Genomic DNA, 18532 nt, shown 5'->3' with positions numbered 1-18532 from the left:
ATATTCGTCCTGTAGAGCTACATAACTGGCCTACTCCATTCCTGTTTCATTCGTCCGCGTGGCACCTCGTCTCTTAAGAGTAGATGCCGCACCGCGTGCGTGGGGCGCTAGCCGCGGCGCTCACAAGGACAACTGCGCTTCAACATGCTAAAAAGACGCTGAAAGTATACTTACTATACGTCGTCGTCTCACTGCTAGGTGAAAATTTCTGAAATCCATGATATAGGTGCGTGATGATGATACCAATGTGTCTTCGTTCGGGGATAGAGAGGAACTCTTATGCTGACTTCTTTTATGTCCGAACCGTTTTGTTGCGAACCGGTTACCGCTATTATTTTTTACGGTTCTGCTCCGGTTCGGGTTCAACAGTGTCATGCAAATTTCGGTTCGGGTTCGGGTTCGGTTCCGGCAAAAATAACGGTTCGGGTACGGTTTTCGGTTCGGGTTCGGGTTCGGTTCGACACCCTGGTTTTGAGATATGATAAGGCGTAATCAGAAAGGTTTCTCTCCAGTCGGTGGCTCCATTGCTTGGCAGAACGAAAGCTGGAAGTCACTGACAAGTAGCAAGTTTGAGTAGATTGGAAGTGGGTGTTCAATATAACTGTTCTGAAAACACAATAAGCGAATCACACGATTTACGACATCACGATCGACATCACGTGGGCGATCTTCGATTTCAGAGCTTCCTTTGTCGTACCATTTTCGTAGAGGCAAGTCGTCGTTAAGATGTGCCAGCGTAGCGTTAGTGCCTGACGCACTAGACCGGCAACCGAGAGGAGCGTGCTTCGATTCCAGCCGCTGTGTCTGGCTTTGTCGATAACTGACATGTTTCAATCTCCCTGTGAGATGTCTCGGTAACGAAAGTGCTGGCTATATTCAATTAAATTCAATTATACATAATTGACCGCGAATAGAGCATCGTGATTTTGGGATAAAACCCGTTTTTACTCCCCAATTTGTATCACCACCACTTTGGGCTTTTTCTTATTTTCCACCACAAAATTTGCTTTTCCACTCGATATCGCTATCGCCCGATGTTACCCCGTTTTACGGCTCTCCTGCAGCGACCCAACTCTCCTGCCTTGTGCGATGCCACGAGAACGTATAGCCGTTGCTCACAGTCGTTACTGGCATTACGGTAAAGAAATGAAAGCGCGCGTAACAGGAAGAAAGATGATGCTATTGAAATTTCGTGGAGGCAGAGTCCAGAAATTTCCGTCCAATTAGTGATCATGTTGTACTGCTGCATCGGTCACCCAAACACCGCAGTTCATACACATCTCCTCTCTCTCTCTCTCTCTCCCTCTCTCCGGGTATCTCTCCCTCTCTCTTCTTGCTATGATACCCGTGTTCTCTATGTGACAGTTATTGTACGCAGTATAATACGTAGTCCGCAGCACGCCACAAATCGCACGATTTTCTCAGAGATCCACATCAGTATATGAAAGGGGGAACCCGCGGTCCTTTCGATAAAAATTCATCTTTCAGTCTGAATAGCACTCTTTGTTCATTTTCATCTCAACCACCCTGGAGTGTGTAACGCCAAATTACAAAAAGAAAAAAAAAAACGTTGTGAGACGGCGATGGGTTTTCATTAGCGCAAGAACGGCTGATTGGCTTATGGGGGTGTATGCATCGCTCAGACTGGATTAGCGCCGGCCACGCAAAGACGGCCAACCATCCTTTTACCCTGCGGGTAAGCTCCTATCTCCAGGAGGGTGCCGCTTTCTTCTCCTGCCAATCAGACTTACGTGAGCCAACCCCGGGTAAAGTTTCCTCGAAGCGAGACATAAATAGCCTCCGGGAGATATGTCCATTGAAGAATTTCAATCAGCATACTGCAGAGACTCATTCACAGCGAACCTCCGAGGCGGTGTCGCAGTATTATGATTCAACATCATGTATAGTGCATGGCTCACGTACAGTGACAGTTGAGAACCCAATCGAAGTTCCGAAAAAAAAAAAAAAACGCCGTCACATGCTTTCTTATGATGCTCGACGTAACCCTGCAAAAATATTTCGATTAAATTCGCGGTCAATTATATATAATTAGGGTCTGCCTTTTTCGGACCAATCCGCGTCAAACCCGGTTTCTCATTCCAATGACGTATCACGTTGTATGATCACGTATCACATCCACTATCTAGTAGCAACATGAACGCGTGTCTCGTGTAAATATGATTTTAGTGCAACAATTAACTATGCGAAGCACATTTCATGTTACAACATGTGGTGCCCGTGACTATGCTCTCGAGGAATGCATGTTTGACCATATAATGCGCCTTCGCCAGCGGCATGGCCGAGCGGGTTAAGACGTCCCGCTCGTTGGTGGTAGCCAAGGTAGTCGAGCTGAAGACCGGGAGGTGGTGGGTTCGAATCCTACCACCGGCTGTGCTGTCTGAGGTTTTCCCTGGGTTTTCCGAAGACTTTCCAGACGAATGTCGGCACAGTTCCTCCTGAAGTCGTCCCAGGACGCATACTAACCCTCTTGTCCCCCACTCCTTCCTGCAGTCCTCTCTCCATCTGTCCACGTCTGCACGCCGCTCATAGGCACAGTTGCTTCGCGGCGCTAACACGGAATAAAAATTTAAAAAAGAAGTTTTAAAAAAAATCATGCGCCTTCAACTGTAGCCCGCTTGCTGGACAGAAGAACAAAAATAACCCTGTAGCACTGGAATGTTTAATTTTTTAATAATTGGGTGTTTACGTCGCGAGACAACTGAGATCATGAGCGACGCCACAGCGGTCGGTCTGTGGATTGTTTTTGCCCACCTGAGGGTTCTTTAACGTGCGATGAAAGCTCATCACACGGCACCCCGTATTTAACGTCCCTCGCGGAAGACGGCGTGTCTAAGCAACTTGTACCCTGCCACCAAGTTGCTGGCGTCCTCGGCCGGGTTCGAACCCGCGATCTCGGGATCAGAAGGCGAACACGCTACCGACTTAGCCACCGAGCACTGGAATGTATCAAATCAAGCAGCACATCTTGACCCAATATTGGTTCAATATTGGGCCAAGATGTTGTGCTGCTTCGGAATAGCACCCGATTTTTCCCTCCCGAACCGGGGGAAGCGATATGTAACCCGAAAACGGCACACCCTATTTATAATTGAATTTTTATAGCCGGCGCTTTCGTTGCTGTGACGTCACTATCGGTAGCTTCCGGTTTTGCTTCTGCCAAGCATTCGAGCTACCGGTTTGCGGAAAACCTGGCTTACTGGTGTTTATGATATCTGAAAGCAGTCCTCAATCACCCTTATCTCGGTCGGACACCAATGGGGACGTCCGCCAAGGTGCGGTATACGCTCTAAAAACGTAACACGCTGAAGGTCAATCATTGCACATAATGATACCGTTATCATCCGTGATTTGTGGAAAGCGTGGGGCGTACACACAATTAACATAACTGTCACAAAAAAGGCGTACGCCACCTGTTTTCAACAAGTCAGGGGAGAGAACGATGACATTCGTGATGATGGTTAGCTAGGAGTGTGTATATGCGGAGAAGTTCTGCTTTAAAGGAGCTCAGAAGGCCTTTCAATCACTCCCATTTTTTCGAGCCAATCCATTAACCTGCCATTAAAATTCACCATGCGAAGTGATCCATTCAACAGATGTACAAATATAGCGGAATTTGATTTTAAAAATCGCGATCGTGCGCAACGGTGGCAATGCCCGGGACGAGCCGACCCAAGCAGCTCACGTCATTTTGACGTCACGAGGGTACAGCCCGCTGATTGGTTTAGAGAAACGTCTTCTGGTATTTTTCACTCGGAACGACGCCGTAAGCCACAGCGGTGGAAGAAGTGTTTCTTTTCACTTTTTCTTTCATTTATCACATACAGTAAACGAACATATTGGTTCTCAGACATCGTTCAAGGCATGGTTCAAGGTTAGGCCGCGAGTCTGTGAGACCAGACCGTGCATCGCACCGTGCAACCGAAACGGATGTTACGAGTACGTTTCTTCTGAATCTCAAAACGAACGATGATGCTGGATGAAATTTCGCATAGTGCATCTAAACGTAACTCCCACTGCAATGCAGCTATAATATGAACATCAGTTGAAGGCACTGTACAGTCCATTTAGATTTACTGTCTCGCTTAAATAAACTGTACGTCGTGACAACAAACACTGACCAACAATAATAATAATTCGTGGCTTTACGTCGACAGACAACTATGGTCATTCAACATGCTGTGTATCGTACGCCTTTCTGTAGCAACTACCCTATATCAGTCTGGATGATGGTGTAATCTGGTGAAATTCTAACGATGGAAAAGTTTCAAGAGCGTCATTTTGCCAGGCCCGGTCGCTGTCAGTGCAGCTTGAGGAAGAGGCGACTAAAGTGTCGCAGAGCTTTGGTCCTTACCAGGCGTTCTCCCACTGGTCACCCAAACGACTTGTTCATACTTAACAAGTGTAATCGCAGTATAGGCAAGATCCCTACGCTGTAAAAACAGGCTAACCACTGCCCAGAATGATACCGTCATCACTCCCTGATTCGAGGAGAGAGCGGGACGTGCACCTTTCTGTGACCATTACCGTAAATGCAAAATGTCCTAAAAGGGCGTGCGCCTCACATGTTCAACAGATCAGCAGACGCGAACGATATCATTCTGAACGATGGTTGTCTGGGAGCGTGTTACGCGGTGGATCTCTATTTTTAGCTTGTGACATGTTTTTCTTTTTCTTTTGTCTGAAACTATATGCCTTCCTGGTTCATATCAAACGCAGAAATTACCTTAAGACTGCTGTGCGCAGAGCAGATAGACAAGTAATAATAATACTTTAAGACAGAATACGACAGAATAATACTTTGAACTGTATTACAGCATATTCGTTGCCTCTAACTTATATGCTTGCCATTCTTGCCACAACATATTCGATCTGTTTCACTTCATATTCATACACTATTAGAAAAAAGGGTGGAGCAGTTGCACCTTTTAGGAGGTAATAGTTGTCGCATATGTTGTGCCAAAAAGGTTGCAAAGTTCTACCTGCTACCTCACTCTCTGCCACGAATGATAGGGTTACCGCTTCTGATTCGGTGAGCGAGGGGGGCGTAAGACTTTTTGTAGCTTGGATATATACGATAATTGCTTTTACACCCTTTATCAGACGCTATGTTGACCTAGGTGGTAACGATAGAAGTTACCACCTTTTCACATCCTTTTTTCTTAGAGTGCACGTGAGCAGTGAACCAGCCTTGCTTCATAGCTAGCAGTTGCCAAAATGCGAATCAAAAACTACTCCCTCACTCTTTGTCACAATAAAACGCTTCACATTTCACTGCGTAACGTTCAAAACTAAACTTACAATGTGCTTGACAATTACTCTACTTTACCCAGAACTTTGTACCCCACTACAATGTACTAGGGGGAGTACATCAGAATGCTCGTCAACAGTATTGCAAGTTGTACATACTTACTGACAGACTACTAAGAGAAAGATACTAATAAATATGATGTACCTGTATCATTTGTACACCTATATATACACACATATAGGCACCAGGTACATCATACTTATTAGTGTCTTTCTCTCTCGTAGTAGCAATAGTCTAAGTCTCTATAATATCAGCACAAAGCTCAGCGTTATGAAAGTGTTTCTCCGAACTGTGTATAATTGTGTTCACGCGCATAGCGGACTTTACAGAACAGAAACGCAATGAAAATACAATGAAACCACCAAGCGCATTTTCTTGATCGGATTCACGCGTTTACCACAAATGAAGTTCTCGTTTACACGCCGTGGGCATGCCGAACATATAGAGTCCGTATTTCGATAGACCACTCAAGAAAATCACTTTGCACAAATGAGTATGCGTGGCTGCAAGCGACAAGGATAGGAGCGGCGCAGTGTTCAAACACTTTATACACAGTAATTACATAATAGGAGCGCAGGTTGGCGGAACGGCGAGGAGAGGGACCGAGGCTGTTGTGTGAAGTGCACATAGGCGGCCCTCAAAGATTAATGGGGACCACGCCCGCCCACTTTTGCGCAGGGTATCAGGCGATGAAAATGTAGTAGTTGGGGCCACACGACTACGCTCATCTCGCCTTTCTTACAGCAGCGCGTCCTGCTACGTGGGTTCCTACTCGAAATTTATAGTCCGTTTCTGTTTGCAATGCTTCGCGGCCACTTGCCATAACACCAGGTGTGTACAGGGTGTCCTTCCCGACTAACATCCCCCAAGATGTAAAAAAATAAAATAAAAAGATGAAGCGCTCTACGGGAATGAAGCCAACTGAATGCTGTTAGCAGTCGTGTCTCCTATAGTCGCAGGTAGTTTTTCATTGGGTCTAATTAATAAACGAGAATATTAATTACGTAGCCTTTAAAATACTGGTTTAAGGGCCGAGACGCCTAATGGAAAGTTGTAGAGTGCATCGAGAAACACCCGACCGAGGTATTTTGAACAAGGTACGTTTTTGTGTGGCTTTTTTCTGTTTTGTACGGACATAGAGGAAAGCCCGCGAAATACAAAAAATACCACGTGACAACGCGTCCTGCGCGTGGCATTTTTTGTATTTCGCGGGCTGACTCCCGAAAAAAGGAAAAGCCACACAAAGCGTTCCTGTTGAAAACACCCCAGTCGGGACGGGTGTTTCTTTTAAAGTAAGTTGACTCACATTAAGGGTAAAGTTATTTAATCAATCTTACCTATTCCAATTAGGCACAATGAAAAAATACCGGCAATTACGATACACAACTGCTAGGTAACAGCATTCAGTGGGTTTCGTTCGCGTTGAACGTTCCGTCCTTTTTAAAACCTTCACGCATGCTGTATATAACACCCGCGAGTACGTTATAGTAGGGACGATTTAGACTGTGAGCTTGTCTCACCCTTATGGTACTTGATACAGTCGTCCTGTCATTACGTGAGACGCATTAAATATAGACTGAATGAAATTGGGGCAACACGAAAAATAAACAAACGCAAGTTGAAACAATCCTGAACTTCACCGCTTTTTGACTCACCATTTTATTGTGGAGCCAAGTGGGTTCTTACCTTTCGACCAATTCGTTCATCTGCAGAATTGTAACCGCATGGGTTGTCGAATTCGTATAGGTCGATGTTGCCCTGGGGCTACCTAAGGGATGAAATTTTTTATTCTGCTTAAATATTGCGCGGTCCTTTTAACACATTTCAACTGTGGCTACGCGGACTGGAGGACAGGCCTCTTAGTACCTTCTGGTTCTTCACAGCCGTTTTGCTACTTTTAACCCGCGGAGCAATTAACTTCAAATTATCAGCACATACGAGCAAAATACGCCGGCCATTCATTTGTGCCAGAGCCAAGTTCTTGATTTCATTGTATATAGTCTTTGCAAGCTGAGCATGACATGAACTCGATCCTTTCCCGCGCGTGCTCTCTTCCTGTTGGTTCCTTCGACCAACTCACATTCTAAACTCGTATACTACTTCGTGAGCATAGGGCAAAGCTCTCGATCCAGCAGGGGAAATGCCTTTGGGACACAATAAATGGCACGCATTGAGCCCGGAGCGATCCCGCGCAGGTGGACACCCTAACAACCACTTCCAATTGCTCCAAGTGCACGCGCAATCTGAGGCTCCTCTTCGCAATTCACGCTCAGTCGTGACAGGGCTGGTGTGGATAACAGCATCATGATGTGGGAGGGAAAAGTGAGCGCGATGATAAAAAGCAATGTCAGAGCACACAAACCGAACGTGTCCCGATCTGATGTCGGCTGCCATTGTTTTCTCTCTCTCTCTCTCTCTCTGCGGATCGTGACAACCGTCGGGTCACCCCCGCTGTGATCACGATATTGCTTCCCTGACGCCTTCGAACGAAACATGTTGTGTCCTAGTGGGATCACTTTGAAAGCTTCGGTGACAAAGGAAATCCACTACGACCACGGCAGGGCGGCTACTAGAAATGTTTGCTGTTATTGCGAAAGGACTAGCATATGCAAGTATGGACTGACATTATCTCTTGATACGTCGGACGGGAACGTTGATCTCCATCGTTTCACAATATGACGGGCGAGATTGAAACACTCATGTACGTACCGATGAAGGCGACATATAGGCCCAGAAGTTGATGGCGCGCGAGAGAGAAAGCGACAGCGCACAAAAGCGTAGAGGTTAGTCTCTAAAGTGTGGAATTGTTCCAACTACTAATCGGTCTACTCCTGCTACATTAACAGCCAAGTAAGAGTCACGCGGTGCGGAAACTTTAGTTGCGTCTAAACGCCAACACTCGCCAAAGACCGGCTTTTACTATGTGCTGTGCCGTTGTCCTGTCAAGGTCGAGTGCCGCCTAATATTGCAAAGTGATTAGTACACGACAAAAAACGATTGGTATACATGTTGGACCGAAATAATGACCAGAAGACTCGTACTTGCATACCTTTACGGGGTCGTTCAACTTTAACTACAATACCTTTTCCAAATTGTGAAACTATACCTCAAGGTATTCATAAAGCACCTTGTGTGTTTCCCGCCAGATGTAAGCAGACAGCCTGTGTATTCTTATTAATTGGACTGCACAAGATGTGCACCCTGTACACGCCCTGCGTGGTGTACGCGCGCCATTTGACGACCATAGTCATCCGTTTGGAACGCAATTTTTCATATTCAGTTGGTTGGTTGTTTAACAAAACAAAAAACTATGGAGCGCTTGGCTCAACTCGTGTTCGGGACTGAGCGCTCTCTGATTCGTTTTCTTTCCGCCTTCTCGTAAACCTTCTCCACGCTGCACCACAGCTCCCGTGGCTCAGTGGTTAGCGTGCTGGCCATGTCACGTCGAGACTGGGAGGTAGCCGGGTTCGAATCCCGGTGCCGGCTGTGCTGTCTGGGGTTTTTCCTGGGTTTTCCTCAGACGCTTTCAGACATATGTCGGCACAGTTCCCTTAGAAGTCGGCCCAGGACGCACATTTCCCCAGGGCGTCAGTCGTGACGTTGCCCACATACGTGAGGCCGACAACGGCAAGCCCTTTCACCACCACCTCCACGCTGCACATGATGCGTGCGGCATATACGCGTCAAAGCATAAGCGCCTGCTACTTATCCCCGTAACTGCCGAACTTGCCTAAGTTTTCGGGAACACTTTTCCATGACATACCTACCCTGCGAATAATTTTTCGTGTGGGCCGTTTAAGCCCGATCTTCTTTCGAATTAACTGACAACATGACTTTACGATTGATGTCCACCTATATGTAACTATAACCAAAGCGCCATTTGAGACATACATGTATCTGGTACTTTCGGAATAAAACAGACTATAGATGCCCAATAGTTTTGAATTGAAGCTCTACTGAAAAGAACTGCACTTTTTTGCGGTCTAAAACGCAATGTTGTAACACTCAAACGCGCAAGGAACACCCCATCTTTACCCCTCGAGTGTGCCAAAGGCGCAAGGATCACGCGTCAGCCAAACCCTATTTACTTAGCGTTGGGTTGCACCCGGTACCTTTCTTCCGCACTCTCCCAGAGCCTCGCCGGCGGCGTTTTATCCGGGGGTGATGCTTTCCGGATCCCGTTTCCACCATTTAGCACAACAGCTACGCATACCGTCGAGCAAGTGCACAAGATATTGCGTTGTTTCCTGCACACCGGTCTCCAAAGCGAAAGGAATCCCAGATGCACAACAGCCATGAGACACATGAATGAGATAACGCCCACCAACAGCAGCGCACACGCGCAGACTTGCGCAGCCGCGGCTTCAACAGCAGTGTTGCCAAACCTATGTGGGAAGAATAACCGAACCGCGTAAACCTAGACCAGCTCCCGTGGCATAGTGGTTAGGGTGATCGCTTTCCACGCCTAGACTGGGAGGTGACACGGGTTCGAACCCTGTCATCGGCTGTGCTGTCTGAGGTTTTCCCTGGGTTTTCGGAAGACTTTCCAGACGAATGTCGGCACAGTTCCCCCTGAAGTCGGCCCAGGACGCATACTAACCCCTGTCCCCTACTCCTTCCTGCTGTCCTCTCTCCATCTGTCCACGTCTGTACGCCGCTCACAGCCACAGTTGCTTCGCGGCGCTAACACACAAAAAAAGATCTAAACGTAGTTAAAAGGTAGCTAAGACACAAAGAAAGGTGCTAAAGCAGCAAAATTTTCCCAATCCCTTTTACACTTTTTTTTTTTTTCATTTAGAGTGTTTTAATACCATTTGATACCGAAGCAGATATGTGGGCAAATAATTTAATGTGAACAAAAGAGCAAGCAAGAGAGGCGTCCTCGTTAGCAAAGAGCTTATCTTCAGTTCGAGAGGTCGGACTCCCAAGCTCTGCTGCTACCTAGGGTATAGATAGTAACCAGAGCGGAGCCATACACTCACCAGACTTATGCAACGGTCATGCGCTCCAAGGCCAGAACAAAATTGTTTTACATCTTTAGTAAACTTCAGCAGATCGTCAGGTACTTGTTCTTGGTATATCATGGCCGGAATGGACCTCTCCCTGCTTCCTCTGCATGACTCTGGTGCCGTGCTCTGCAGTTCCCCAGAGCACCTGCTGGCACCTATACAGAGCTCTACCTGGGCGATTCCCGCGGGAAGCATCTCACTCGGCTTGATCTCCAGGATGGCAGCTGACGACAATCAGCAAGTGCGGGATTCGCACCCACACCTTTTTGATTGTCGGTCAGGTGTGCTACCACTACGTTGCGCCGACATTGCGCTCTCGTCTACATTCCAATGCCTCCAATTTACGTTAGCATGGGCGTAGGTTTCCTTTGGCAACCTATAAGTGTAGTTTGCTGAAGAGCCACTATAGGCTGTGACAAGATTTGGAAAAAAGTGCGTTGGGGTATTATCGATATTCAACAGTTCTGCGCGTGATTAGGAAAGTATAGTCTATCACAGAGCGTGAACGTGAAGTATTCATTGTTATGTGTGGTGTCGTGGACCAAAGCATGTAAAATGTTCTTGTGACTGTTAGGTTATCTCGTTTATATTTTCTGTGCAGCTTCACATTTTCGTGCATTAGTCATTATTTTCATATTTAATATTACACACATTGTGTACCATGCGTTTCGTCCGCTTTTGCCACCGACACGTTTGCGCCAATAGTCTGTCGACTGATACCTGTTTCTGGAAAATACGAGACAATTTTCTGAAACCGCTGTCGATGTACTACAAGACACTTAATTTCACACACGCCAGCGTGTCACGAATACAATATATTCATGAGTTCATGTTCAATGTAAAATGGTTAACATTGGATTTCGAAGAGGCGCATGGAAGCGAACTACATTATATGCCGCTACAAAGCACTATTTTTTGTGTGTGCGTGGATCACGTCGTATGTTGATAAGTTGTCTCGTTCTGTCTTTTACAGACATCCCGAATCCCGACTGGCCCGTATGTTCAACGGAAGCATTCCTATCGTGCTGGATAGTCTTAAGCAGCATTACTTCATCGATCGGGACGGCAAGATGTTCCGGCACGTTCTCAACTTCCTTCGGACAAACACGGTGGCCATTCCAGAAAACTTTCCCGAGCTTGACCTATTATATGAAGAAGCTCGTTACTACGATATCCCGGCGTTAACGAGGCAACTGGAAGCGCTAAAGGAAGAAGCGAAACAAAGGAAACGCAGTGCAAGCAGTAGCAGCAACACCACGGGGCCGGTCATCGCGAGCACTACTTCCCAGCTAAGTCCTGGCATGTCAAAGTCGAGGAAACTTGAAGCCAACCACTGTGACGGCGTCGTGTCCCCATCGGACGCTGAGCGCTTCCAAGATGTTTCCTATCAGTGTTTAGCCCTTAATATCAGCCCAGATATGGGCGAGCGTATCGTGATCAGTGGCGAGCGCTCCCTAGTCGAGCAAGTGTTCCCAGAAATCTCCCAAGCGCTCATGGACGCTCGCAGTGGTGTAGCGTGGAACCAGGACACTAAACACGTCATACGGTTTCCCTTGAACGGATACTGTAAGCTCAACTCCTTACAGACAATAACGCGCCTGCTGAACGCTGGCTTTCGCGTGATGGCGTCCAATGGTGGTGGAGTCGAGGGGCAGCAGTTCAGCGAGTACCTCTTCTTGCGCAGGAACCTGCCTTTATAATTCAAACTATGCGCTGTTAGGAACTGTGACGTCGGTGAACAATGGGCGGTGTGTGTTTTTCTGGATTTGCGACAGCTATTGAACGCCGTTGTTAACCTGAGCTCGAATCGACATTGCTCGAAGACATTGTGTTAAGAATGTGTGCCGCCCTCTCTGGTCGGCAGACTGCCCTTTTTCAAACTACACGTCACGTCGTGTCTGCTATGTAAACATACGTTGCATCCGGCGCTTTTCACTGTGTTGCACAACGGGATGGCGAGGGGTTGCTTGGACAGCATTATTTTCCTTTGGCCTCACTACTGTTATGGCTGTGCGCCCGTTCATCGACATGGGCTTTGTATACCGTTACGCTTGATGAACTGCCGCTGCGCATATCTGCTGCTGCTGTGCTGCGCCATGCGACGCTGAAATAAAGATCTCAGAATACATTCCACACCGCGTGGAATGTCTTCCTTCTCAATCATTCGTCGTGCCTGTGTGTTTCCGTTGCACGGTTCACAAAACCTGTGAAACCGCGTGAATGATTGTCAAAGCTGAGAGGTTCGATGACAGTACCATATTTTAAATAGCTGTACACAGGAACCGTTCTCACAGATTGACAATTACTGCAATGGACTGTTGATATAGGTTTTTCACTGTATGTCCTCCCTGAGTTTGCACAGAAAATAGTTTGCAAACTCCCAGAGTTTGCGTTTGGGCTAAAATCACACGTCGTGCAGGGGCTTACATTGCGCACGCACTTTCATTGGATGTTTTCCTACTGTTATTTAACGATGCTGCAGTCTTTATGGGCAGAGCAGAGGCCTCGCGCATACGCTGCAGGTCACCTAGCTGCCCTCGCCGTTCTTTCGCAGGAGCTCATGTTATATGTTGCAGAAGTGGCCGCAGCCAAGTGGATTCACCTCAGTGCTTCTTTAAGGTGAAACGTTTTTGGTGAACGATTTCACAAGAACACACTAACCACCAGGACTAACTGAACCAGAACTTCAGATTCCAGTTCTGGAACATGCAGTTTTGTATAGCGATAGCAGGATTCGTTGAGAATGTTGCAGGACGAGTTATTTCGAAATAGCATATTACCGTGCTGTTTCGGTGAAATGTAATTTAAATTGTGTAGAGGAGCAGCAGATCATAGAGAGAGCAGAGACCAGAAGGGCGACCGAGACCGAAACAGAATCGAGAATCGATAGATGCAGCATATCAAATCAGGAATCGGATGCAATCACTCTTGAAGCAGATACGGAAATCCAGGGAACCTTACATAGTTCTGTCCAACCTCAGAACGGCATCTCAGGAGCTGTAGGTGAGCTTTATTAGATATCCTTATTACATCGAAGTCGAACTATTCAAATAATTATTGTAAGCCATAAATATGAGTAAATATGACGTGCGCCGGAAATCTCCGACACACGGTGATGGAAGCAATGTTTACCTCCCCTACATTGCTACCGCAGAGAAAAAGTGATAATACAACATTTCAAACACTATATTGTCTTCTGATAGTTCAATATAGGGAGAAAAAGATGCACCGACAATGCCATTCTTAGGTTTGAATACGACTTCATACAATAGAACGCACTATATTTGTTTCTTGTTTTGTTTTTTTATTTTATTTTAAATATAATTAGGCTTCCATTTGTTGCGAATATCCACCCAGTTGTCGTTACTTCCGCTGCATATTCTCGTAAAACAAGCACCGTATAATTCAGTCTTCGGACCGATGCCAGAAGCGCCACCATGCAGTGTTTCTATTAGAGATGGAGAGATGTATCCACGGGGCAGCCCTGCGGCCACGTGTTTCAGCACACTCTCTTAATGCTGTCCTCCGGCCGTCCACCTTAATTAGATGTTAATTGAACGACAGGATGGTTTTTCCTTGGACGACACCTGGAGGGCACGTTACGTGGGGGAAAAGAAGAAAGCGATGCGAGGGGAAGAACGCTCTGGGCACCTCCAGAACGAAATACAACAGATTAGAGAGAAAATGCCCACCTCACAAATCTCCCATGCATGAATTTGTTAGCCGCATATGAGAAGTGGTTTTTCGTCTTTTACGTGTTCCGTGTGACGAATGACTTCCTCAACGGGTAGCATCCTCAATTTGAGCGAGTTTCGAATTAATGTTGTGACCCATCTTTTGCCTTGCTGGCGAGTACTACTCTGAAATGTTGTTCTTATACCCCTGTCACATGGACTAATTTACACTTTCACTCTCAACGAGTGACACTTGCGCTTAGTGTCATTCGTGTGCTGTCACACGGCATCTTTTAGTGACATGCACTCCGCAGAAAGTGCACTAACGATTTAGTGAGTTCCCCAAAAATCACTTCACTTCACTTCGGCGGACAGAGTGCGTAGCCTCGACAGCAGACTTTGAGGTACAGGTAAAAATATTGAGGAAAAGCAAAAGGCTCTGGAAGTCACAATGTTTTTAAACGAGCATTTTCAAGAGCCTGCTTATTTGTTGAAGTGCAGTGTAACATTGTGCCGAAAGAAAATGTAATTACTAGTTACTCTCGTTAACAGCCTGGTGAAAACTTCGCAGGCCGGCGATCTGGCCGCTGCCATATTTATTGCGGCAGATATTTGAGGCCAATTTCTTTAACATTGGAAGATTTGCGGGACGTGTTTCTAAATCAAAGAAACATTGCAACCGTTCATTCTCATCTATTGTCATTGGCATCATAGTTTAGTGACACTTACTTAAGCCGTATAGCAAGCACGTATAGTGAAAGTGACATTCGCTTGGGACGAGTGCACTTCCCGAAAGTGACACTAAATTAGCCCGTGTGACATGGGTAGACTTCTAGTTCGTTGTATGTGGATTGCGTGCAGCTGAAAGTATAATTACTTAACTGGATAAATATACAGGGTGTCCCAGAAAACGTGTCATTGAATTTTAATTTAAAAAACCACGCCACACAGAATCATGCCGTCAACGGTATTTGTTCTTACCAGGTTTTTGCCACCTTCTGATGTGCATGTCATGTAACCTAAGTTTAGTTATGTAAATTTTTGAGAACTGAATTCGGAAATTTGTCAAGTAAATGTCACTTTTTTACCCCACCAATGTGAAGAGCATGCCGAATTTACTCATATTAATAATAATTGACAGGAATATTGAGACGCTATCGTATCGGAAAAAATAGCCGAAAATCAAGCTCTACGGAGCTCGCAGAGGATAGCGCGCTACGAATTTTTCAGCGAAATCATTGTCAGTCCGACGAAAGGAGGTTGGAAACCCAGCCCACACCTGCATGGCAGAAAGAGATAACACAGACATAGCTTATCGCGTCCGGCTTCGGCTGGGAGTGAGTGTGTGAGTGAGTGCCTGGGACCATACCTTACCTCTCCCAATTTCAGGAACTGTTACTTTTTCTACTATCGCTCTGTGGGCTGAGTTTCCAACCTCCTTTCGTAGGACTGACAGCGATTGCGCTCAAAAAGTCCTCGCGCGTCATACTCAAGTGCCCCGAGAAGCATGATGTTCGGCTAGTTTTCCCTATAGGATAGATCCTGAATATCACTGTCAATTATCATGAATTTGAGTAAATTCGGCACGTTCTTTATGTTGGTGGGGTAAAAAAGTGACCTTTACTTGGCAAATTTCAGATCAGGAGGTGGCAAAAACCTAGTAAGAACAAATGCCGTTGACCGCATGATTCTAGGTGGCGTAGTTTTATTATTAGAATTCAAAGACACGTTTTCTGGGACACCCTGTATATTGCACCGAACTTTGGTTCAAGCTCTGTTTCGTTTCTGGGTGGACGAAATTACTGTTCCGACGCTAGTTCGGACAAGTTCCCACTCCAGACATAGTGACGGACGTCCTCTTCCCCGAAGGTTCTTATGCAGAACGATTTACAAAAACTCGCAACCTCGTGCGTTTTCTTCACCTCTCATCTACAGTGCACCTCAGTCCCATCAGTATCGTTCATCCTGCCTATGCCTGACTTTGAACTCGTCAACTCTCTTCTCCCCCTGTTTTTTTTTTTTGTTTTTGCTATAGTCGTGACGATGCCCACTTGAGTGCGGCCAACAACGGCAAGCTACTTCGACTCCCCCCCCCCCCCCCTCGGACAAGTTCATCTTACATTACAGCACTGCGCTTGATTTTAGCTTTTAATGACACAGGAAAAACGGTTGCTGCTATCGCGCAAAAAAAAAGAACAGACAAAAAAAAAAGAAAAACAGTCGAAACAAAAAAGAAAACGTACCATCAATATGTATTGAATACTATAGAAGTCGGTATTTTTGTCTGGATAATATTTTCGCATTTTGGCGTCCAATCGACGCATCAAGATATCTCTATAGTGAACGAACTTAGTTCCCTGATATCGACGTGAAGCCTAAGGTGTACAGCCGCTTTTATTTCAAACAGGAGGTGGTGGTGACGAAAACCGGCTTGCCGTTGTTGGCCTCACGTATGTGGGCTGCGTCACTACTGTAGCCAGGATGAGATGAGATGGTGTGATGGTGGTATTTCAAACAGGGTCTCACCGCATAACACGCTGAAGGCCAACCGTTATCGTTATCACCCCTGATCGGTGGAAACCGCGGGGCGTATGCCTTTTTGTGACACCTAACGTGATTGCAATACGTGTCACAAAAAGGTGTATGCCTCCCGTTTTTTAACCAACCAGGGGAGAGAAGTGAACGATCGGCTAATTGCATGCTATGCATTTAAGTTCTCTTTGTAGTGTACATTTTCAACAACTCAGAAGGGTGGACTACTACTACTCGAAACGGACCTGAGACTGTTGCTCGGTGAAGTTGTGTTTTCAAACTCTACCTGTATTTCAAGGAATTCGAGGATCAGTCCTCCAGAACACATACTTTTACCTCTTCCGAGACTTCTAAGCGTTATTTTTTCTAAGGCTTCTCGCCCAAGCATGGGGGAATTTGGTTTGGCCCCACACGAATAGCGTACCGGACATAGAACTGACGTCTTCTCGTGGGTTTCTCCCTATCCGCTCGCCCAATGTATGTTCCCGAATGGCTCTGTGCGGCTATTTCCTTACTCATCCACCGGGCAGCACCACCAAACTGTCTCTGTCCTTGCAATTAAAACAGGCAGATGTCCTTCAGCTGCCAACCACCCCGCCCGTAGGCAACCCAGGGGCGGACGCCTCAATGAAATAAGCGCGTGCGCCAGAATGTCTGCAGGGAGAGGCCTGCGTCGAATATAGATGCCGTACCGCCCGCGGCAACGGCAGCGTACCTCGCAAATATCCGCGACAACCGCCGACAGCCTGCGGGGTAAAGACACATCGAGGCATTTCTCCACCAGCCTCAGGTCACCGTGACGGCTATCTGCTAACGCAAGAAGCTATAAAGCACTCAGCATTTGTTCCTGCTTGTGCAGCTTCTGTGACGTGCGTTTGTGACTGGTGCGTTCTAAAACTCGAAACTCTAACATTCTGAAAGTTCCAGTTATGTTAATGGCTACAAAAGTGCATACTTCCTATTTTCAAGAAATCAGGAAAGGAAAGAGAATATCACCATTCGTCGGAATGACAAACGATTCTGAGCGTGTTATGCGGTCAAGTTCTGTTTTAGTGTGTAGTCTTGCAATAGACGTTAGCGTGTTATTATGACGTTGCACACGCGTAGAAGATGGATTGGACAAGCTCGAATCGTTGTTTTTATACAAGTTCCGATGACGTCACGTGCGACGAACGTGCTTTGAAATTGAGTCTTTTTTTTCTACATTGTTAAAAGAGAACTTTACCGCATAACACGCTAAAGGCCACCCACTGCTCAAAATGATACACTCTAAAAACAGAGCTTCACCGCATAGCACGCCGTGCGCCAACCATTGCCACGAATGATAGGGTTATCGCTTCCCATTTGAGGTGAGAAAGGGGCGTACGCCTTTTTGTGGCAATTTGGATATATGATAATTGCTACAAAAAGGAGTACGCCTCTCTCTCTCCTCGAATCAAAAGCGAAAGGCCTATCATTCGCGGCAATGGTTGGCGCACAGCGTGCTATGCGGTGAAGTTCTGTTTTTATAGTGTACCGTTATCACTCCTGATTTGTGGAAGGCGCGGAGCATACGCCTTTTTATGATAATTACCATAAGTGCATAAGTGTCACAAAAAGGCGTATTCCTCACATTTTCAACAAATCAGGGATGGGAACGTTGCAATCTGGGATGATGCGGCCGCGCGCATGTCCTCTTAAAACAGAACTTCACAGCATAACACGCTCTTAATCAACCATTGTCTCTCCCCTGAATTGTTGAAAACACGAGGCACGCCTTTTCGTGACAGTTATGCAGTTTATGATAATGGCGCAAAAAGGTGCACGCCCCGTGTGTGTTCTCCACATATCAGATGTGATAACGGTGTGTATCGTTATGCATAAATGTGTTGGCCTTCAGCGTGCTATGCGGTGAAGGTCTGTTTTGAAAGGCCTGCAGTATCAAATAGAGAAGGAGCATCCCACACTCTAAAAACAGCTTCACCGCATAGCACGCCCCTAGCCAACCA

General features: G+C 46.3%; 1 protein-coding gene and 1 long non-coding RNA gene across 4 annotated transcripts in view; one reads left to right on the top strand and one right to left on the bottom strand.

Moving 5' to 3' along the window:
* LOC135398453 (BTB/POZ domain-containing protein Tiwaz-like) overlaps positions 1–12501 on the top strand; it is a 68053-nt gene extending 55552 nt beyond the window's left edge. For all 3 annotated transcript variants that reach the window (XM_064629861.1, XM_064629855.1, XM_064629867.1), the window contains one exon: positions 11312–12501. In XM_064629861.1, coding sequence (XP_064485931.1) covers positions 11312–12038 — 727 coding nt within the window. In that variant the 3' untranslated portion in view covers positions 12039–12501. The remainder of the gene's footprint in view (positions 1–11311) is intronic.
* Positions 1–18532, bottom strand: part of LOC135398471 (uncharacterized) — a 117142-nt gene that overhangs the window by 9863 nt on the left and 88747 nt on the right. Inside the window, exon 3 of the long non-coding RNA XR_010424105.1 lies at positions 7016–7097. This is a non-coding gene — a long non-coding RNA (uncharacterized LOC135398471). The remainder of the gene's footprint in view (positions 1–7015; positions 7098–18532) is intronic.

Source organism: Ornithodoros turicata, chromosome 1, assembly GCF_037126465.1.
Source record: "Ornithodoros turicata isolate Travis chromosome 1, ASM3712646v1, whole genome shotgun sequence".
NCBI classification, from domain to species: domain Eukaryota; kingdom Metazoa; phylum Arthropoda; class Arachnida; order Ixodida; family Argasidae; genus Ornithodoros; species Ornithodoros turicata.
Note: the sequence above shows the minus strand (reverse complement) of the source record. Positions and strands in the feature narration are given on the sequence as shown.